The sequence below is a fragment of the Myotis davidii genome, unplaced genomic scaffold (assembly GCF_000327345.1).
Source record: "Myotis davidii unplaced genomic scaffold, ASM32734v1 scaffold290, whole genome shotgun sequence".
In the NCBI taxonomy this organism is placed as follows: domain Eukaryota; kingdom Metazoa; phylum Chordata; class Mammalia; order Chiroptera; family Vespertilionidae; genus Myotis; species Myotis davidii.
The window spans coordinates 150,272-173,945 of NW_006285049.1; the positions used below are offsets into that span (position 1 = coordinate 150,272).

Below are 23,674 nucleotides of genomic sequence, written 5' to 3' on the forward strand. Positions count from 1 at the left end.
GAGCAGCTCTGCCTCTGGGGCCGAAGCTAGCCGAGAGGAACAAGTCCGTCCCAGAACTAGACTTGGATCACCTGCTGAAGCCCATATTCAGGATCCGTATCACCGCATGGAGGACAGTGAACCTCTAAAAGACCACTCAACAGGAAGGCACAAAATGGAAAACTGTCTAGTGGGAGAATCCAGGCATGAAGTGGGAAAGCCCGAAATCAGTGAAAATACAGAAGCTACAAACAAAATAGAGAAATATAATGTCCCGCTGAACAGGCTTAAGATGATGTTTGAGAAAGGCGAACCATCTCAAACCAAGGTAAGGACTGGGAGCATTTAAAACTTGATACAATCGCTTCACATAAGCAAAGCTGGTTTTCTAATCCAGACAGTTTGAATAGTGTGGAGCATGTGGTCTGTAAGTCTTGAATCAAGTTCAGTGAGTTAATTAAAAATTTTGAATTATTTGCATAGATGGTAAGATTTGTGAGGTTCCCACCCAATTTCTTGTGAAATCAAGCTCACACAGGGCTTCAGGTTGATGTCTAGAAAGGAAGAGAGTTTGATGTCAATGTGATTTTGTGTTTTTGTAAGCTTGCCCTTTTAATTTGTCTTCCTGTGTCTTTTGTCATTTGTCGGTTTGGGGGGTGGAATTACTGCTGAAGTGTTCTCTTGGACACAGCTGCAGGCTGAGTGTTAGGGCCAGAGTTTAACGTTAAGACTGAGGCTTAGTTGTCTCTGCTAGCTGAATCCTTTCTCCTCTTCTCAACTTCCTCATCTGTGCCTTCCAACAAATGTTTTCTATCAGCTAAAATCCTCTCCCAGGAAAAATCAATGAAGATAGCCAGACTAGCTGTAGCCTTCAGGATTTTTGACTTGCAAATGCACAGGGTTGCATTTTCCTACAACTGTTAATGAAATTTGATCCTTCGTGTGGATTGCAGACCAGGTCCCCAGAGGGAATTACTTAACTAGAAAATGAGTTACATATGCTGGTGACTTATAACACAATCCAAGGGCTGCAGAACTGGTAAATTTTTCCAGTTTTCTCATACTTTCCTGCATATCTGGCTTTGTACACGAGGATGGTTTGTTATAACAGTCATTATAATGAAATAAACAGATATGATGGGTAGCAAAGCCATCATTTACTTTAGATTCCATCTAGATGGGAATGCTGAATTTTTAAAACTAAATATTTGGCCCAAATCCCTGTATTTGTGGTAATGGTATGAAGCGTTCTTTCTGAGATAAAAATTAGATAACTATCCTAATCCTCAATTATATATGGGGTGACTTAGTCAGTTTCTTCCCATAACTTACAGTTCCTGGAGCTTTCCTGCCTAGAATATTCTTGAGTGTTTAGGGCTCATCTATTTGAGAATGTAGAAAGAATTTTTAAAGATTTTCAAACCTAGAACCCTGCTCTGTAAATGAGTTTTAGCTCCATTTTAACACTGAAACCAGCTGGCAAGAGATGTAACCACAAAGCAGTTTTACAACTTTTCTTAAACTCTCATCCTTCCCAACTTGTAGTCCTCTCGGCCTGCCAACTCCCTCTTTCTTCTTTATGGTCTTAATAAAAAAAAAAAATTAAAATTTAAATGGGAAAAAGAATTTTAAACGGAAGGAAAAAAATGTCAGAAATCCTAAATAGAGAGGAAGGGGCTTTGTTGTGACTCAAAGCGCCATTGTAAGTCTCCTCCTCGCAGACCCTGCTAAGGGGCAGAACAGCTGATGTCATGCCAGCACACACAATGTAGGTTCAGTGCAAAAGGCTGCTGCATGTCAAAACTGGCCTAAGGTGGGAAATGACTGGGATTGCAGCAAACAAAAATGCTGATTATGTGTAAGGATCTGGTGAGAGACTTTTTTCTCTTAAGTGCCTGCTGAGAGATGGCAAGCCTGTCTCTTTGTGGCTGGTCAGAGTGGAGAAAACATTCCTGATATAAAGAACTGCGAGCCCCCAGCCCAATTTCATAGGCACTGAGCAGCTAACGGTCTAGGAAGATTGGGGGTGGGGTGATGGTTGTCCTAAGATTAGACTTTTTAAAGTGCCTTTTTAAACTTCTGGAATAAATAGTCATTTGTCACTTAATGGACTGCTCAGGGCGTATAATACACAGCAGCCCTTGGTTTTATTAGCTGTTTCTAAATAAGTAGCATTATCCATGTTGGAAACAGTATAGATTACTTTTAAAAGTTTTGTCTAATATTTCAGTAAAACTGTTAAAAATTTTGTCTACTTTAGGCTAAGGAATAACTAATAGTTTGAAACTAGATTATGGTTATTGTTAACATAATTTCAGCTTTAATAAGGATAAGGCAATTTAATTAATTTGTTGTTCCACTTATTCATGCATTCCCTGATTTTCTTGTATGTGCCCTGACCAGGGATCGAACTGCAACCTTGGTGTATCTGGAGGACGCTGTGTTGTAGGTGGCAGGAAAGGCACCATGTGCCTGACAGGTGGGCTCAGACCAAACTGGGTTCAGCAACCTCGGTACTTGGGTTCTGGCTAGGAAAGAATTCAGAGCAAGACCCAAACTATAAGAGAATATTTATTGGATAAATTACAGAAGTAGAAAAAGTAATTCCTCGAAGAAATAGGTTTAGGAAACAAGTTCTAGAGGTAAAGGAAGGGCCCTTGGATCTTGGAGTGAGGAAGCTAATTGAAACGTGGGAAGGGGGGCGGGGGAGCGGCACTGGGACTGGGTCCTCTCTCCTAAGTGTTTTAAGGGTGGAGATTTTAGGGGACGTCCCAGGGGAAGATATTAATAGAACATTTCCAGGTGTGTCCATTCAGGGTTGTGGTCTCCACTGGTTGATTGGCTGGCACCAGGACAGGGGGTCGTTATTCCATGCAGCTGGTCCTGAGGTCGGCCTTGGCTGGTTTTGTTACTTATCTGGGCCTGGAGTTACAACTGAGGCCTAGGTGTTATCTCTAGGGAGGAAAGGTCAGGGGATCCAAACCTCATGACCAGTAATATGCTAGAGGAAGTAAAGTCATCCCGGGGCAAAGTCCTACTCTACAATTGATTGTCCCTTGCTAGGCACCTGGGGCTTTCCACCCTGGTGACCTTCTGTGCCTGGCCCATTGTCCTTGCTCTGCTCATGTTCGTCCGCCTACAACATAACCAACAGAGCTACCCCGTCCAGGGCCTCATGGTATATTTTAATTCTTCTAGTTAGTCACATTTTAGTTGTGTTAACTTGTTTTACATTACAAAGGTAAAATAGTACACTGGCTGAAATAAACATGGAAATTTCCCTTGTCCCACCCCCTTTTCACTTCTTTGCTACTTCTCTCCCCTTAGACCTCTGAACTCATGAATTTCCCTTAGAATTTCTGTTCCTCTTATTATCAGGATCATTATATGAATGGCTACCATCAAAAAAAACCAACAAAACTTCACTTGTTAATATGAGAGAACAACTGTCCTTCTTCAAACAGTCCAACATTTTTATGGTTTTCCTAAGTTCCTGGAAGTGACACTGAGTATTTTGTGTAGCTTTATATAATGCTGGTACATACCAGTGTGTATGTGTTGGTGTAGTGGAGCAAGCCCTTGAGAAAATAAGGAAAGTAAACTAAAGTCTGATCTGTGGTCATCAGCTATTTTATCTATAACCAACGAATCTATAATCTACATCAAAGAAGCATTTTATATTTGCCTTCTTGAAGAATGGGAGGTGTCTATAGGGAATCTCTACATTGTTATAAAAGTACCCATGACATTTTATCTTCTCTTTTCGTGGTTAATAATTGCATGTGTTCCTTTATCAACTTAATGTCATCTTTTTTAAAAATATATATATTTTATTGATTTTTTACAGAGAGGAAGGGAGAGAGACAGAGAGTCAGAAACATCGATGAGAGAGAAACATCGATCAGCTGCCTCCTGCACATCTCCCACTGGGGATGTGCCCGCAACCCAGGTACATGCCCCTGACCGGAATTGAACCTGGGACCCCTCAGTCCGCAGGCCGACACTCTATCCACTGAGCCAACCGGTTTCGGCAATGTCATCTTAATAAGATTTTTTCTTCTGCTTTCTTAATGTCTCAAGTAAATTATTTGGAATTAAATTCCAAGAAGAATACAGTTTTGAGGATGTTCGTAATTAGTATCATTTGCATATTTTTAAATCATAATTTTAAGATGGGCTAAGAGAAGAAAGGGATTTGACAAACTCATCATTACAGTGGTCATCCTAGTATAGGGTAGTATATCTTTAATTTGCCTACCAGAGAATTATAAATCTTAAATTGACCCAGCATCCTACCTCCATTAGATACATTGCTAGTGCTTTAAGTACAGATAACTGGTTTTTGTTAAATAAACACAAGAATTATCCTTGTTTTTCTATCAATGCCATCTTTCTCGTATATCTTATTAAAACTAAATTTTTGCTGATTTATTATTATTCACTCTTGAATAGTTTACATCTTCTGTGATTTCAAACATAAAGAATAACCTCTGTATAGTGGATAATTTCTCATAAGGACCTCATACTAGTATAAAGAAGTTTTATTTATCCCTACTTAGTAACTGAGTAACTGTTTGGTCTTTTGTGGTAAGATGATAATGACCCAGGTATAAAAGTGCCAGTCAAGGAATTCTGATCTTTTTCACTGTTTGTTGCCCTAAATAGCTGTCCTTGATGTGCCAACTGGTGACCAGTCATCTCTTTTCTGCTTACTTTCATGCCAAATAACTACTTAATTGGTTTCTAACTGGTTTTCATTACAATAAAACATGTTGAAAAGTAATAGCAGCAAACTGGAACATTCTCTAAGCAATGTTGGCTACATTAGAGTTTGGAGGGGTCAGAAGGACATCATTTGCCTCCCAAATATTTACCACCTTTGTCTTCTTGCTATTGGGCTCAATCCTGGATTAGACATGGTGTGCATCCAAACGAATGTATTAGTCATTTCCTCTAGCCTTCTGACTTACCAATGAGTTACAAGGTGTGAGAAATACCTATCATGTTCGTAATCCAGCTCACTGCTCTGAGGCAGTAAAGATATTAAAATCTATATTTTATAGATAGAAATAGCCAAGGTCAGAAGGCTTAACTGATATACCCAATGTCCTGTGGCTGATTAATATCAGAACAAGGACTGAAATTGTGTAGTACCCTTTCTACCATATTACACTATCTTCATGAATATTATAATAACTGTTTATTGGATAAAAGCAACTGGCCATGGCCTTATACAATTTTGAAATCTAAGGAAATGAAAACATCAAGAGCTGTATTCTCAAAGAATTTAGCTCTCTATCATTTCTATTCACTCATTTTATAGTCTCTTAACTGAATAAAAAACATGAGGGCAATGAAGAGAAGAAATACATTATAATACAGCAGATTTGTACTAAAACTCTTAAGTTAGAAGCTTATGGTTTGGGGAGGTTTGGTTTTCTTATATAAATGAAGTAGTCATCTGAACAATTTCTCTCTCTCTCTCTCTCTCTCTCTCACACACACACACACACACACACACACACACACACACACGAAACCAGAAAGGAGAAGAAAAAGCCAAGTAAACCAGGAAAAGAGTAACCATCATCAGTTGTGCACAGTAATATCTTTATCATCGCATAACTAGTTTTTACATGGTTTTAGTCACTGTATACTCACTGTTTTGTATGCTGATGCTTTATCTGTTTGTTTGGCCTTTTTTATATAGACCTTTCTGTATATCTTTCTCGTTCATGTAGTTATCCTTTTATGGCAACATGGTATTTCATTATACTGTTCAATCAGCCCCCAATAATTAGGTTCTTTTTTAGCCTAATAAAAAACTCTGAGCACGCCCTAACTGGTTTGGCTCAGTGGATAGAGCATCAGCCTACGGACTCAAGGGTCCCGGGTTTGATTCCGGTCAAGGGCATGTACCTTGGTTGCGGGCACATCCCCAGTGGGGAGTGTGCAGGAGGCAGCTGATCCGATGTTTCTAACTCTCTATTCTTCTCCCTTCCTCTCTGTAAAAAAATCAGTAAAGTATATTTTTTAAAAAAGAAGCAGCTCTGAGCATCTTAGCAGAAACATTTTGTTTTAGTTATTTGGAATGTTATCATGATCAAAAAATATAATTTATTAAATATTCTTCTTATATATTTTCAGCTTGTTCTCAAAGACTATATTATAACATCCGTAGCACAATCTGAGGACATAGTCAATTATCCAGCACCTCATCAGATTGGTTTTACCATTTTTATCTGTTTATATTAATTTAATAAGTATGAAGTAATGCTGGTGTTGGTTGAGTGTTGTCCCATGTACCCAAGGGTCGCCAGTCAGGGGATCATCCTGGTCAGGGCACACGTGCATCTTGTGGGTTCAGTCCTCGTCAGGGTGCATGCTGAGGCAGCTGATCAATGTTTCTCTCCCTCTCCTTTCCTCTCTAAAATCAATAAAGACATTTAAAAAGTAGGTATGAAGTATTACCTCTCCTTCCTTTTCTTTTTTTTCTAATTGTAAGAGTAACACATAATTTTTGTAGAATGCTTAGAAATACAGAAAATGGAGAGAAATCCCTCCACTGGAGATGAGTGCTCCTTCTCTATGTGTTCTTTTATTTAAATTAGGTCTCTTTTTTCTAAGAAGGTCCTTGGAGAAGGCAATGTTTATCTCACAGTACTTTGAGAAGTTAAGGCCAGGTTTTATCTATACCCTCTGATAACCATTCATAGTTCAGCAAAGTCTCATTTTTCCCTAAAAGATATCCTTCCTCCACCCTTGACTTTGGAGGGATGAGAGTCTGCAGGAAGGTCAAAGCTGAAAGGTTGAAGGAAGTGGCTGAGAGAGGTAGGAGCCTATTAGTAAATTAAGGTGTTGAAAAATCAACTTTTAAAGAGAACTTTTTCTGAAAATAGGGTGGAGGGGACAGGAAATCTGCTTTTTACTTGACGTTTGGGACCTAACATTTTATTTCTTAAAAAAAAAAAAAATCCAGAGAAAAGGAATTCCACGGACCATTGGCTAAAAACTCCAAACTCTTATGCTGTTATTTGTACACGGATTTGATGTGTTTATGGATTCACGGAGAATGTTTACATAGAGTTACTGCAGTCAGCTGACAGGAAGGAGGACAAGTGGGGTGGGGGTAGGTCAAACCGTAGGAAATTCCAGAGAGTCTTCAAGTGTCTTGTCTTTTCTTAACAGATTTTGATGGTTAAGGCTCCCTCAAATGTCTGAATAAAAAGGGCTGAATGCGAACAAATGTGTTACAGAAGAGTGTTTCTGTGTCACAATTCCTGTTTTTTTCTTTGTTCCTCTACTTCCTTGAGAAATACTGGAGGAAACCCCTCCTTCTTCCTGTGCTTCAGATGACCACTTTTAAAACGAGGGTCATAAAATCCATAGCAAATGCATTTGAATTGCATTTGTTATTCTGGATATTTGAGTGGTTTGGAGGTGAAAAGGCATTTAGGAAATGCTTAGTGCTTCACCTGGGATCTCATTAAAAGCAGCCTCAGATCTGTATTCCTCCTCAGAACCAGTGTCAGTGTAACTTGGATTTCCAGAGACATTTCTGTTTTTCTCTAAGGCCAAATAGCTTTGCACAGTCCCTTTTTTAGTACTTGAAAAAAGATACTAAGGTATTGATACCCTCATGAGCCAGAAGGCTTTTCTTTTTCCTAAAGGCTCTTTATTTAACCCAAAGATTTAAATGAAAAGCTAACAAAGACTGGAAATTTTATGCATTTAAAACCAAGGAAAGGCTCAGCCCTGGCAGGGCGTATGAACTGGTTCTAAATGGCCTTGCTCCCGGTAACACCAGTGCAGGGCCTCCCATGTGACTGTAAGTACAGACAGAAAACTGAACACTCAGCAGATTACGAATGTAACACATACTCTTTGGTTTTTAAAAAAATATATTTTTATTGATTTCAGAGAGGAAGGGAGAAGGAGAGAGAGATAGAAACATTAATGATAAGAGAGAACCATTGATCGGCTGCCTCCTGCATGTCCCCTACTGGGAATTGAGTCTGCAACCTGAGTATGTACCCTAACCAGGAAATCAAACCGTGATTTCCTGGTCTATAGGTCGATGATCAACCATGCCAGCCAGGCCACAAACTCTTTGAATTGTACTGGAACTTTACCTTGACAGGATGTAAGTATTTGAAATATTGCTCTAGTATTAAGAATGCAGAACTTGCCGAAACCGGTTTGGCTCAGTGGATAGAGCGTCGGCCTGCGGACTGAAAGGTCCCAGGTTCAATTCCGGTCAAGGGCATGTACATGGGTTGCGCGCACATCCCCAGTAGGAGATGTGCAGGAGGCAGCTGATCAATGTTTCTCTCTCATCGATGTTTCTGACTCTCTATCTCTCTCCCTTCCTCTCTGTAAAAAATCAATAAAATATGTTTAAAAAAAAAAAAGAATGCAGAACTTATTTCCTTTCAGTTTAAAAAAGTAAGTGTATTTTCAGGCTTTCTCTCTTTTTGAGCCTTGAAAATTTTAATTTTTATAGTGATCATCTTACAGTGCAGCAGCATTTGTGATACATCTTTAGAATGTCCTTTACTTTAATTATCTGCAAATGAGAAATGTTTTGAAAACAGGAAAATATATGTATGGGAGGGTATCCTGCCAAATTTATCTTTTCCCTTTGGTAAGTGATATTCATTTCCAGATTGGGGGCTGCTCCCGGGGCAACAGTAGGTTGCATCATATGAGTTACGTGGATGTGATTAATGATGCAGCTGACCTGAGTATAATGTGGCAAAGTTAGAGTTGCTACAGCTTATCTTGGTTTTTATTAAAAACTAGAGGCCCGGTGCACAAAAATTTGTGCACTGGAGGAGGGTGTCCCTCAGCTCTACTTGTGCCCTCTCACAATCTGGAACCCCTCAGGAGAGGAAGCCCGCCCACCCAGGAATGCACACGGGGGTCCCGCCGCCCAGGGCCACACACAGGAGTCCCAGCTGGCGGCGGGGCTTAGGCGGCACAAAGGGGCCTGGATGGCGGCTCAAGCTGACCCACCCTGCCTGCATTATGCAAATTAGCCGCTATCTTTGTTGGCAGTTAATTTGCATATTGTGATGATTAGCCAATGGGAGGCATAGCAAAGGTATGGTCAATTACCGTATTTGTCTATTATTAGATAGGATAGATTCAGGGAGCATTTGATATTTTGCTCTCAGGCATATGTCATCTGTTTTGGCTCAATCAAACTCATAAAAATAAAATAGATTCAACTAGCCCAGCCAGTGTGGCTCAGTGGTTGAGTGTTAACCTATGAACCAGGATGTCACCATTTGGTTCCCAGTCAGGGCACTTGCCTGGGTTGTGGGCTCAATCCCCAGTAGGGGGTGTGCAGGAGGCAGCAGATCAATGAGTCTCATCATTGATGTTTCTGTCTCCCTCTCTCTTCCTCTCTGAAGTCAATAAAAATATTTTTATTTTAAAAAAGATTCAACTAACAATGTAAATAGCAAAGCTTATTTGAGGTAAATTATATTAATTGTATATTGAATTTGCAAGAAACTATATTCTTTTTGGTATGGTACAAGCAAACCAATCCTTGGCTCTGACTTCGGAAGTGGTATGTTTTTTTACAGGGGGGTGTGAGGGGGGGTCTTAAAATAACTGATAGTTCAGTCTTAAACTTTATTGTTGAGTTAATTAATCCATTGAACTTAGAGGTTTAATAGCTATTTACTAATGTAGAATTCAAAAGGGTACTAAGTCTGATCTGTTATACTGGATTTCAGTTATCTTTTCTACTTCATGTTATCTTGAGATGTAAATGATAGGATGTGGTTGAAGGCTCTCATTACAATCTGAATAAACATGACATGCTGCATGCTATGGAAACATTCTGTGCCTTTCTGTTGAGTCACTTTTCCAGGCTTAAAAATTATAATTTATAATTTTAATTAGAGATCTACCTTAGATAGGAGAGATAGAAATATAGTGATTTACAGGAATCACAAAATACTTTACTCAAAAAAAAACGTGTATCATTCACTTTTCTATTTTTTAAAAAAAGCATAGTCTCTTGCCCTCAGTAAGCTTCCAGTCCAGTAGAGGAACACACAGCAGTTTGATAAGCATTGTCATGGCAGTGTAACCAGGTCCTTGGGTACAGAGAAAAAACTACTTAGATTTATTTATGTAGGACAGGTAGGACAGACTTCATAGAGAGAAAGTTGCTTAGTTTACAGAGTCTTAAAGGAACAAGCATTTGCTAGACAACAGAAGGATAAAACGATAATCCAGGTAGAAGGAACTAACTTACAATATCATGGACTTCACAACAGTTTGCTTTTCCTGGAGGGTAAAGGGTGAGGAAGAGGATATACCCAGAAAGGGTAGGTAGGGGCCAGATCTAGAACTGGTCTTCTGTGACATACTAAACACTTTAGATTTAATTCAAGGAGTGATCAGGAATCCTTAAAGAATTTTAAACAGGCCTGGCCGGCATGGCTCAGTGGTTGAGCATCAACCTATGAACCAGAAAGTCACAGTTCGATTCCCTGTCGGGGCACATGCCCTGGTTGTGGGCTTGATCCCCAGTAGGGGGTGTGTAGGAGGCAGCTGATCCATGCTTCTCTCTTATCACTGATGTATGTTTCTCTCTCTCTCTCTCTCTCTCTCTTTCTCTCTCTCTCTCCGCTCCCCCCACCTCCCTCTCTGAAATCAATAAAAATATTTTTTAAAAGAATTTTGAACAGGAGAGTAACATAAATTATATTTGGGGATAATTGCTTTGTATTACTTGGGATAATGGCAGCATCATAGAGACTTGATTGGAAGGTAGAAGAGCCAGTTAGAAAGGTAATCAGTAATCCATCCACTGTAGCAGCAGCAGAGATAAGCTAGGACGTGGAAGGGAAACAGCAGATATTGCCGTCAGGACTTGGCACTTTGGAGACATATGTCATTGTCATCTGGGACATGACGATTCCCCTCAATGATGTTTAAATTACGAGGCTTTCTGGTTAAGTTGGTTAGGTAATGATCATTAGCAGAGAGATATAACCTTGATAGAGTTAACTTATTTTTCCCTGGGCACTTGTGAACATGTAGTGCTTGATACTGATAATATGGAAAATATATCCTGTGGAATATACAAACAAATATAAAATTTAATCTCTTCTGGATTTTTATTTATAAAGGAGATTTGCAGTCCTTCTTTTTGAACATTGCATCAAGATTTCCCATCTTCTATCAAAATTTATTGCTTGGTTTTGTTTTCCAAACAGATTCTTCGGACCCAAAGCCGAAGTGCAGGTGGAAGGAAGATCTCTGAAAACAGCTATTCTCTGGATGATTTGGAAATAGGGTCAGGTAAGCAGAGTTCCATGTGCATGACATTCTCTGGGAAGTACACTTCAGTAAACAGTATCTTTTGGCCTCAACACCAATGCTTTTGAAGGAAGAGTGGTACAAATTAAATGGGAGTCTATCTGTTAGATACTGTTATGGAGAGATGCATGGGTTGTCTTTCTCCATTGCTAGCGGGAGTGAGGTATCCCTTTCCCCATTGGGTGCTGCGTACTTATAATACTTAGAAAAATAATTTTCTGAGACTTGCATGGGAGGATGAGTGACTTTTATTTGCATGTAATTATGTCCTTGGGTTTCCAAAGTTCCATTTCCCTTAATCCAGTCATGGAAGACGTGCAGCTGGGGATTCAGTAGAGCTAGAAGCAAAGCCAGTGTCCAAAGTTTCCTTTCCCTGGTGGAATTGGGTGCGGATTAGCATCAGGCTAGTTGCAATGCATCAGTCCATTTTGTGGTGGCCATGTCAGCGAATGCAGGAGTGTTAGAGTCCCGCAAGGCAGGAGTTAAACACTAGCAAGCAAGAGGCAAGAGTGTGAACCAAGCCTGGCCAGCAAGGGCTGGGCAGTGGTTGAAAGTTGACCCTGTGAAGCAGGAGGTCACAGATTCCTGGTTGGGGCACATGCCCAAGTTTCGGGCTTGATCCCCAGTGTGGGGCATGCAGGAGGCAGCCAATCAATGACTCTTCTCTCATTAATGTTTCTATCTCTCGCTTCCTCTTCCTTCCTCTCTGAAATCAATATAAAAAATTATTTTTTTTAAAAAAGAGTGTAAACCAAGACAGTGAACTCCTTTTTTTAGGAGCTTAGCTATCCCAAGTCTTCCCAGGCTTGCTCCGGCTACACTACTCTGGCCAATGATCTGTTCCCAAGTGTGACTGACAGACAAGAACCTTTCCTTTATCACCCAGACTTGACTGGGCATGCATTTGAACTGCAGCTTCCTGGCAAGACTGTACAAATGAGTATAATATTTGGCCTTCCCTTTGTTCCTTTCCTGCTAATTAATAATTAGATTAAATTACAACAGTATCAATATAAGCCATTCCCAAATGTCATTGCTCTCCACAAACAGCTTCTCTGTGTTTTTAATTTATCCTTGTTAGTGGTAACCTGTGGTAAACATCTGTTACCTTTGCAGGATTCCAAGGGAAGTGCTACAGAGAATTCTGGCTCATGGTCATTTGAGGCTTGAGGGGCTCTCATGGATGGGCAGTATCAAAATTGGTTATCCTGATCCCTGGCCAGATAACTCAGTTGGTTAGAGAATTGTCCCCATACACCAAGGTTGTGGGGTTTGATCCCCAGTCAGGGCACCTACAAGAATCAACCAATGAATGTATAAATAAAAGTGGAATAACAAATTGATGTTTCTCTCTTTCTCTCTCTCTCTCCCTAAAGTCAATAATAAAAAAATTTTGTTTAAAGATGGGTTATCTGTACTACCAGTGGTAATAAAACACCTTAAGGGTGGAATTATTATGTTTTGAAGGGCATATAAGGGTAAATAGAAGAAATTTATTCCATTACATGACAATAGCCCCAAATTGAGAATCTTGAAACCACTACAGTCATATTTTATCTTCTAATAAAGCATCTTTTTGCATACTTCCAGGTCAAGTGTCAACTTCTGCATTCAATTTGGAGAAAAGTGAGACTAGGCGAAACCTGGAGATCCCGCGCCTGTCAGAAACCTCCATAAAGGATCGAATGGCCAAGTACCAGGCAGCTGTGTCCAAACAAAGCAGTTCCACCAACTACACAGTATGTGTTCTGCATCATTCATTCATTCATTCATTCATTCCTTAATCCAGCAAATGGTCACTGAGCACAGGAACTAGAAATGTCACCAGACCCTGACTTGTGAGCCCTGGCTCCTTCCCTCGTCCTCCAAGCCCCCAAACCCTTTTCACAGAGATCCTACCCTAGCTTTATTTCCATCCCTACCATGTTCTATCCTGTCTTTGCTTTCCTAGGCCTCATTCCCATCCCACTCATTTTTTGTATGATGTTATCATTCAGTAATGTCATAGAGTTTTTCTGTCTCTTCTGCTTAATCTTGTTGTTAAAGAACTATTTTATTAGTTTTTACAGAAACATCTATTTTTATTTCTGCTTTTGGAGGAAAGAAAGGGCAAATAGTGGAGATATATTTGACATTAATATGAGTGGGTTTTTTGCAAGTTTTTACTGATATATAATTCATATGACATAAAAACCACCATTTTAAAGTATAACAGCTCAGTAATTTTTAGTATATTCACAAGGTTGTGCAACCATCCCCACTGTCTAATTCCAGAACATTTCCATCATCCCAAAAAGAAACCCCATGCCTGTGCAATCACTTCCAATTCCCCCAGCAGCCACTAATTTACTTTCTGTCTTCATGGACTTGCCTATTCCAGATATTTCTTATAAATGAAATTGTATAGTATACAGCCTACTTAATCTTTACTCCTTGCGATGTAATGATTTTCTTAAAAAAATTAGAATAGTGAATGGGAAAAGGGGAGAGAAATGACAAGATGATGTGCTCAATAAGAACAAAAAGTTGGTCTTCTAAATAAAATGGGGAGTTTTTCTATTTTTATACTTACCTAGGCTTAACTGGCAGGATGCCACTATGGCACTGCTTAATTGAAGTTGCCTTTTATTTTATTTTTTTTTTTTTTAAATATATTTTATTGATTTTTCACAGAGAGGAAGAGAGAGAGATAGAGAGTTAGAAACATCGATGAGAGAGAAACATCGATCAGCCGCCTCCTGCACACTCCCTACTGGGGATGTGCCCGCAACCCAGGTACATGCCCTTGACCGGAATCGAACCTGGGACCCTTCAGTCCGCAGGCCGATGCTCTATCCACTGAGCCAAACCGGTTTCGGCTGAAGTTGCCTTTTAAATGCCATTTATTCATATGTACACATGCATATATACACATGTACACATACCTATATATGTATCTTTCAAATATTTGTTCCAAGATTTCAAATTACAATCCATTAATTTCTTATTTTTTTTAAAAAAATTACATTTTATTTCAGAGAAGAAGGGAGAGGGAGAGAGAGAGAGAGAGAGAGAGAAACATCAATGATGAAAGAGAATCATTGATCGGCTGCCTCCTGCAAGCTCCCTACTGGGGATCGAGTCCGCAATCCGGAATCAAACCCGGGACTCTTCAGTCCGCAAGCCTACGCTCTATCCACTGGGCCAAACTGGCTAGGGCCATTAATTTCTTGATGTCCTATTTTTTAACAAAGTTGGAAGATTAGTATTGAATTTTATTTGTTCCCAGCCAGATTGAAACTGGTGCTTATTAGAAACTGTAAGGTGTATTTCAGGAGTTGAGCCTTCTTTTTCCCACATTACTAAGTATGCATTCTCTAGTAGTATTTATTGGTGGGTTAAGTCTCAGGGCAATGAATGATTTCATCTTGATTTTTCACTGTAATTTTAAGAAGAGATGTGTATAAATCAATAATGAGTGAAAAATGAGCAAACTTAGACTTCTCTGAGAAGGCAGGCCAGGAGATACAGCAAATCAGTGATCTGTGCAGCTCTATTCCCTCTTGTTACAGGATTTTGCTGCTTCTCAGTGCCCTGCTGCTATAAACATTCCGTCCAAGTGACTCCCTAAGTGGAAAAACCTGTTCAGTGACCTTTTTTTAAAAACTCCTAATAGAGTTTCTAAATTGCAATCTCCATCTCTGAAACTTTTAAGAGTTGAAATGCTTTAGGAATTCTTGTAAAAAGTACATTTTATCTCATCCCCAAAGAATTTCTCAGGCCCCCTGCAGAGGATGGTTGTAACAAGGCACACACCCTATGGCAGTGATTTTGGGCTCTGAGATGGGGTCAGGAATGAGTGGTTGGACTGTTGTACTACTGTCTTCTGCAGCACTGGCTGCCAGCTCCTCCCTATAGATGCACCCCCAAAATGTGTGCCTTAACTTGGAATTCCACATCTGATTAAGTCAGTCACACTCACACTCCCTTCATTGGCCCTGTGGCCATAATTATGTTTTCTCCCCATGCCTACAGAATCACAGAGAACAGAAAGGTACTAAATTTCTAGCAGACTAATGATAGGAAATGTCCATAATTATCTACCTCTATATTAATTTTGGATCTAATATATAAAGTTAATTTTAATATTTAATTTCATATTAAATTTTAAAATTTAATATGTTCTTTGCAAGGGAAAAAATTTGATTATGCTTAATCCTATTATAGATTAATGCCTGCTTGGTATGTTGAGACTCTGTTATGAGTTGTAGAATAAGGTATGTCTTTAGTACAATGTATGAATTTTATATAAAAAAACATGTTTTTTGAAAGTCTCACTTAAAAAAAGGTTGTTTATAGTTATCATTAAATATAATTTGTTTTCATATGTATACATCATCCCTGTCTCTCTTTCCAGGCCGGGCATATTTATATATATGGTCAGTATATTTTCTTAATTATTGGCACTTGGCATCTCCTTTCCCTGCTCCAGAATGGTCTTTTCTGATAAAACTCACAAGCTTTGCATTCCCACAAGCTCTGCTGCTAGAAGAGTGAATCACAAGAACATTGTATGCTGGGGGTGGTCTGTGTGTGTCTGTGTTGATGTGTGTATGTTCTAATGAGCATCCGGTTTTAGAATAGTGTACAGATATTTAACTCTGAGGGATGTGTCCACAAAGCTGCTTTTGTCGTTTCACAAGTCAGTGGGTTTTGCTTGTGAGCATTAAGGGGTTGATTTGACCTGAGGCCTCTTAAAAGAAATTTATTTTCACATTCCAAGTTTACTTAATAGATGTGCTGTGAAGAGAATAGTGAGAATTCATTTTATTATTTTGAGAATTAAAAAATAATTCACAGACTATTTTTATTTTCTAGAATGAATTGAGAGCCAATGGCAGTGAAATCAAAATTCATAAGTTGGAACAAAAGGAGAATGTGCCCCCGGGTCCCGAGGTCTGTATCTCCCATCAAGATGGAGAAAAGGTGGGTTCAAAAGTCTGATGTCCAGTTGCCAAAGAAGCATGTGCTCTAAATTAGATGCTTAAAATTAGAAACCAACCACTCTAACTCTGGGCTGTAGAGTGTCTGGGAATTTGGTAACAGCTGCCAAGACAGATTGTTGTTTTTGCAGGTCACATAATTTTGGTTGGGGAGCTCTGCAACTTATAGCTGACCAAATAATGAACCTTCACTGGAAAATTCTTTTGCTCAGCAAATGCTCAGAGGGCATAGAGCTAAAGTGATTTTTTTAAATCTGTTTTGATTAGAAATATTATCTTTCAAAGTATTTGTATATTAACTCATTTTATGCAATAAAATTTCATTCTTTCAGTATTTTGAAAGGTAGGCACTATGCTAAGCATAGGAAATGCTCAGCTGAAAAACTAAATATGAACATACCATTCTATGTGGTCTTTATCTGCAAGGAAGCTAACAGTAGAAGGGAGATGAGTAACAGGTTGGCCATCATAAAACAGTTTGACCTCTGCTGTGAGAGGGCTATTCAGAGCTGTGGAAGCTGAGACTAAGGACATTTGCCCTAACTTCCTCAGGAAGGTCATGTCTGAGCCAAGTCCTGAAAAATGTGTGGAAATAGGCAAAGTGAATGAGGAGAAGTTTGAGTAAAGAAAGAGAAGGGTATTCCAGACATAACAGAGGTTGTTAATTGGAGATCTAAACTAAGATGACTTGGCTGAGCAGGGCGGTACATACAGTCCATGGTGAGAGACAGGTGGAGGGAGAGGGCCAGAGTGGGTCTTAAAGAGCTTTGTATGCTACCCTTAAGAGTTTGGGATGTAGCCCTGCAGTGGTGGAAAGCTAGTGTCGGATTTTAAGCAAATTAGATTTGTATTTTATGCATTTATTGTTAATGAATGGCTTAGTTGGAGTAAGTAACAATATGACTGTCAGGTGAATTTATCATTTTCTTTTCTAATCCATTACCCAATCTCTTTTATCTTTTGGTTTATATCAGCAGTTCTCAACCTGTGGGTCACGACCCCTTTGGCGGTTGAATGACCCTTTCACAGGGGTCGCTTAACACCATCCTGTATATCAGATATTTACATTACGATTCATAACAGTAGCAACATTACAGTTATGAAGTAGCAATGAAAATAATCTTATGGTTGGGTCACAACATGAGGAACTAACTGTATAAAGGGCCAGAAGGTTGAGAACCACTGGTCTATATGATAGTGAAATGTTAAGTTAGCTAAGGAGAAAGAGCTTTCAAATCTATTACAGTGATTAATCTTAGGAGAAAAACCATTGTTTCTGTTATACATATTGACACCTTGAAGCCATTCGTCCAAAAGGTGAAGATATCTTTAAATTGTTCTCAAACTTATTTCATTCTAACAGACGTTATTTTTTAAATATATTTTTATTGATTTCAGAGAGGAAGGGAGAGGGAGAAAGATAGAAACATTAAATATGAGAATCATTGATTGGCTGCTTCCTGCACGCCCCCCACTGGGGATGGAGGCCACAACCTGTGCATGTGTCCTGACTAGAAATTGAACCGTGACCTGGTTCATAGGTTGATACTCAACCACTGAGCCACATCGGTTGGGCCCTCTAAAGTTTGCTATATTGACAGAACACTGACAGGAACTCATGAAATACACTACACACTTGGTTGGACCAAAGTAGTCACACAGAAAAATGGTCTCAGATTAATGGCTACATAAGTTGAATCATAAATAGAACAGGAAAAAAAATTTAGAAAAATTAAATCACTTTACAAATATATGTTGAAATAATAAGACAAAATACATGGCAGTAATGTGTTTCATAATCATAAAATTACCAAATAAATTACATACATCCTTGCAACAGTGGGCTCAGGCATCGGTCACATGAGTCACATGTCCTGTATCAAGCGAGTTCTCTCATAAGGCTGCCTGGGTTTCTCATTTTTTAAGTGGAAGATTATGTCTTAAGAATAACGAATATATTTGGAATATTTTTTATAGCTTATAAAAATGACACTTAAAAGAAAAATATTCCCAGCATTGAAATCCCCCAGTGTACCCTAGGAGCATAGTTTGAGAAATGATCCTCTGGAAAATAATACATGGATTGTCCCTATATCCAATTTCATGTTTTCTTCTTGATTGGATTCATGCTGGTTTGAAACTGGAACTCTGAGCTGGAACTCTGAAACTGGAGGATCAGAACATTTTCATTATAACTTAAAAGAGCTTCAGTGCAACTGAATAACGAATTGTGGAGTGGGTGGGAAAGAAAGGTGTTAAAGATAGGGCATCATCTTCAAGCACACACTGTGGGATCATAAAATTCATAACATTTTTCAGAGCCTCAGCTATCCCTTTGGTTGTTTGTCTACTTTTTGTTAACCAATACCTAAGAACTATTTGAACTTTGATTTGTTCCAAAAGGACATTAGTGCTAGGGCAAACTTGCCTCAAATAGAATATTTTGTAAAGGTATTGTCCTTCCCTTTCTTGTCCTGTGAATGGATTTGTACTTTCCTTTAATGAAATGTTTGAGCAAATTCTCATGTGCTCTCTCCTGGCTATTCCTGCAGTGAAGTCATCTGGGTTGGACATGTGCAATGATGTCATGATTGGCATTAGCTTTACCTTTTAGGTTCAAGGTGACCAAATTAGAGGAGAAAAGAAGAACACCCTGGGATAGATATACCCACTAATTAGCAAGAATTGAAGAGCTTTTTATGGCCATGCATGACTTTCAGAAATTTTATTTCATATCATTAAATGAAATAATGCATGTAAGGTGATCATTTCAGCGAGCATAGTAAACACTCAGTAAATATTGGCTGTTATTATACTGGTTCACTTTATACCATGTCAGAATTCCTGTAATGAAAAGTGAGTTGTGGGGAAGAACCAACCATGCTGAAATTCAGGTGCAGTCAGGCAACAATTTAATGTCCAATATTTTATCATCAGAAATGTATTCAGTACGTTAGGCAGCCTGGTATAAACTCTTAGTATCACACTTAAAGTCCCTGACATCTGAGTGAAAGAACTATTACAGAAAGAGCACATATTCGGTCTCTACTGACCCCTCATTATTTTGAGTGTGGACAAAGACACCAGGAAGGCTAGGGACCAGGAGAAAGGACAGAGAACGCTAGTAGAAAGTTCTTTATTTAACTTTGATGGTTTCTGAGGGGAAATATGCACCCACACAGAAGATCTGTCATCTTGTTAAACACTGCTATTTTAAGACTGGGATTAAAAAGGAAAACTCACCTTGAAGGTAATACCCGAGGTTGGCTTTAGATGCATTTGTTGTACAGCTATCAGAAAGTCTCTGTGCTAACAAGCTTGTGTCAGCAGAATGTATTTGGTTGGAAAATAAGGAATTAGGAAAATTAAAAGAATAATAATAGTAGTTTCTATATGTAAAGACTTTATTTTGCCTTGGAGTGAGTTATGGTTTATGGTGAGGAGCTTTGCTCTCCGTGATAGAGGGTTTGTTTGCCATCACTCCCCCCACCCCAACCCTTTTTATTTTTTAAGAATCGAAAGATATGGTTTAGAAGTTCTTTTATAAAGAGAAATGATGCAGCGTTTTGGCAGTGGAGTGCAGTCTGCTTCTGGCCTTACTCTGTAATTGAGAGGCATGTTAATATCCTCATAAAAGACATTGTGCTGCCTCTTGTTTAAATGCTCAGCTGTTCTGGGGCCGTTATTTCCCCCAGGCAGCCAGTGACTGACTGGAGTCAGCAGGTTTCTATGGCACTAGCAGCAGCTTGCTCATTTATTTTTAATGTGGTTCTTAATCCCACCCCTCTTTTTTTTTGTAGGTTTCTGCAGCTGAGAATAGCTTGGCAGTCCGTTCCTCGCCTGCTGAAGTTGACTCCCGTAAGCATTCATTCTTAGATCTGGAGGGTGTCCCCATTGCTGTCAGTGCTGAGCAAGTAACATTAAATTCAGCCGATCGGATCTTTCCCCTGGTTTTAAGGAGCCGTGCTTGAATACCCTTCACACATTTCATGGCTTAGGGAGAAGTTAAATTCAACTATATATTACTAACTTGGGGCAAACTGAACACTTAAAAAAGATATGTCTTTATGGATTTTAGAGAGAAGAAAGGAGAGGGTAGAGAGAAAGAAACATCAATGGTAAAGAAACATGGGTTGCTGCCTCTTGCAAGCCCCATACCGGGGACTGAGCCAGCAACCCAGGCATGTGTCCTGACCGGGAATAGAACCAGTGATGTCTTGATTCATAGGTTGACACTCAACCACTGGGCAACACCAGCCAGGCAAACTTTTATGCTTCTCTCATTGAACTTATCCTACTTTTTGTACTAAATCTTTTCAGGTTTAAAGCTATAAAAACTAATTTTGAAGTTTCATTTAAAATATATATACATATATATATTTAACATATTTTTATTGATTTCAGAGAGGAAGGGAGAGGGAGAGAGAGAGACAGAAACATCACTGATGAGAGAGAATCACTGACTAGCTGCCTCCTGCACACCCCGCTCTGGGGATTGATCGAGCCTGCTGCAACCTGGGCATGTGCCCCTACTGGAATCGAGCCAAGACCTCCTGGTTCATAGGTCAATGCTCAACCACTGAGCCACGCTAGCTGGGCTGAAGTTTCATTTTAATAAAAGTTGAGCCAAAGATTTCATTCATTTACAAGGATAAAGAATTAGTATTTGAGTAACATATTAAATATCTATATAATCCTAACACAAATGCCCATTATGCATGAGAAGGAAGAAAGCATGCTGAAATAGTAGCCAGTGGTACCATAGTCTACCCTCTAGACCAGTGGTCGGCAAACTCATTAGTCAACAGAGCCAAATATCAACAGTACAATGATTGAAATTTCTTTTGAGAGCCGAATTGTTTCAACTTAAACTAAATAGGTAGATATAAGCTGCAGTTTGCTGACCACAACTCTAGACCAATTCTAGAGATTTTCCTGTTTTGTTAAATTTCATCACCTTTTCATCCTATTTTGGAGTGATTTTGAGCTTCACTTTGCCCAAAGATAAAAATCTTTGGTTTTCTCTTTAGTATATCCACTTTGATTCTGATCTGCAGTGTTTTATATAGATACATATTTGGATTTCTACCTTCTCCCTGGTTAATTAGTTTATTAGACACTTAAAAACTCAGCAACTAAATTAGAGCTAAATAAATCTCTAGTAAACACTACCTTATAATTTTAGAGAGAAACTTTTGCTGCTTGAATCCAAGAATATTCCTTTTGCAATCATTTTGCTTGGATAGAAATTTTTCTGGCCCTGGCCACTGTGGCTCAATTGGTTGGGTGTTGGCCCATGCACCGTAAAGGTTGCAGTTCGATTCTCGGTCAGGGTGTATGCCCAGATTGCTAGCTTGATCCCTGGTCAGGGGCGTATAGGAAGCAGCTGATCCATATTTAGCTCTCACACAAATGTTCCTCTCATTCCCTCTCCCTTCCCCTCTCTCTAAAAATTAATTTAAAATATTTTTTAAAACTTTTTTCTTTTTGAGTAGGTTTGCAAAACATAGTACTTTGTTGACTTAATTCTATATTATAAGGAATTATTTATGTTTCCTTAGTAGCTGTATAAGTGGCTTTTCTGTGCCTCTTCTTAGTTTTTCACATTATAAATGTATTGGCAGGAAGTTAACTTATGCAGGTGACACATCAGTGATTATGAAAAAAGTTTCATGGAGCCTTTTCCCATAATCTTTAGCCATGGATATCTGCTATAGGACTGATAAAAAAGATAGTGTCAAATCTCTCTCTCTCTCATACATGTTTTGAAATTTCTGCTCTCAAGCACCCCAAAAGGAGTTAGCGGGAATGGTAACCACCAAAGAGTCATCAAAGTCTATAAACAGCCTTTAAAAATGACAAAAGTGCCCTGAGCTCCAGCACCCTGTCCATCCCAAGCCACTAAGTTATTTGAGCATCATCCCCTGCACTGAAAGGCCGCCAGTTCAATTCTGGGTCAGGGCACATGCCAGCATTGTGGGCTTGATATCCAGTAGAGAGTGTGCAGGGGCAGCTGATCAAAGTCTCGCTCTCACATTGATGTTTCTCTCTCTCCTTCTCTCTCTATCTAAAATATATATTTATTTATGTGTAAATATATATATAGAAAAATATATATATATTAACTATATATGTATATTTTAAAAATGACAAAAGCTACCGGGCAGAAAGTCCCTTATATAGGGTGTTTTGGATGACAAAGGGCGAGAAAGCCTCCTGGCTGAGAACCTGATTTGTGAGAGACCCTAAGAACATAGCTTTTAGCATTAGAATATTCCATAGTAGAAAAGCAGTGTTTTTCCTGGTGTTGAAAGGACCTGTTTTAGTGAAGGCCCTTTCTTTGCTTTGGGGGGAACCTCTTCTCTGACTTCCCATGAGGTACTAAAAAATCTCTTCCTTTTGTAACTCAAGCAGGTAACTCCCAGGTTAAGAGTGAGGTCCAGCAACCTGTCCGTCCCAAGCCACTAAGTCCAGATGCCAGAGCCTCCAGCCTTTCTGAGAGTTCTCCTCCCAAAGCAGTGAAGGTATGATGGCAATTTCTCTGTGAGCCTTTAGACATTGTTTTACTAGTGGAATCCATTGCACCTCTATCATTATGTTCATTATAACCTGTTTTTACTTTCCAGGGGATAAAAATACCAAATAAGGATACACTTAAGGCCAGTCACTTTTCCTGGAAGTCTTGTTACTTCTGCTCAGATGTTTGGGTCAGGAGAGGGGAGGCTCGCTAGGAGCACTCAGTTTGAAATCTGGAAAACTCATGAAAGTTTTAAGAAAACCTGAAGTTAAAAGAAAATAAATGTTTTTTTAAAGTCCAAGTTCATTCATCTGTGAATGGGTAAAAGCTCACAAAATGGAAAATATGAGAAATCCGTTAAACTAAAATCAGTCCATTGGACAGGAATGTGCAATGTCAACTTCAAAAGAGTGGCTCCCTGGTCTGGGGAAACTTTACCATCACATGATTAGTGGTCAGCATATTTAAAGAAAGAATGTGTACATTCCAGAGGGGGTTGGCCAGCCCATTTGCTGTAAAAAATGGACATTCAAGTAACACTTATGTTTTGATATACTCCTATATGTCAAGTAATGTACAAAAGAAAATTTTACTTGGCTATTCAACCTATGATCTCTTTTTACTCACCAATTTAAAAAAAAAAATCTTTTCCCTTTCTACGAACAAATATATATTCTCATAAAAATAAACAAAGGTTTAAAAATATCCAACACCTATTGTAGGCTGATTATTATTAAAACTGACTTGTTTTCGTTGAATGCTTTGCCAAAGTTGTACTAATTGACTCACTGGGATTAATAAGCAAACATTCCTACATTTCTTTAGTGTCTTCCTCCTCTGGTGCTCTCTTAAG

The 23,674-nt window shown here is 39.0% G+C and overlaps 1 protein-coding gene across 1 annotated transcript in view; it reads left to right on the forward strand.

Moving 5' to 3' along the window:
• Positions 1–23,674, forward strand: part of LIMA1 (LIM domain and actin binding 1) — a 92,348-nt gene that overhangs the window by 59,395 nt on the left and 9,279 nt on the right. The window contains exons 5-10 of the mRNA XM_015558563.1: positions 1–307; positions 11,220–11,304; positions 12,913–13,061; positions 16,180–16,287; positions 20,105–20,162; positions 22,719–22,828. The exon at positions 1–307 is cut by the window's left edge and continues 12 nt beyond it. Coding sequence (XP_015414049.1) covers positions 1–307; positions 11,220–11,304; positions 12,913–13,061; positions 16,180–16,287; positions 20,105–20,162; positions 22,719–22,828 — 817 coding nt within the window. The remainder of the gene's footprint in view (positions 308–11,219; positions 11,305–12,912; positions 13,062–16,179; positions 16,288–20,104; positions 20,163–22,718; positions 22,829–23,674) is intronic.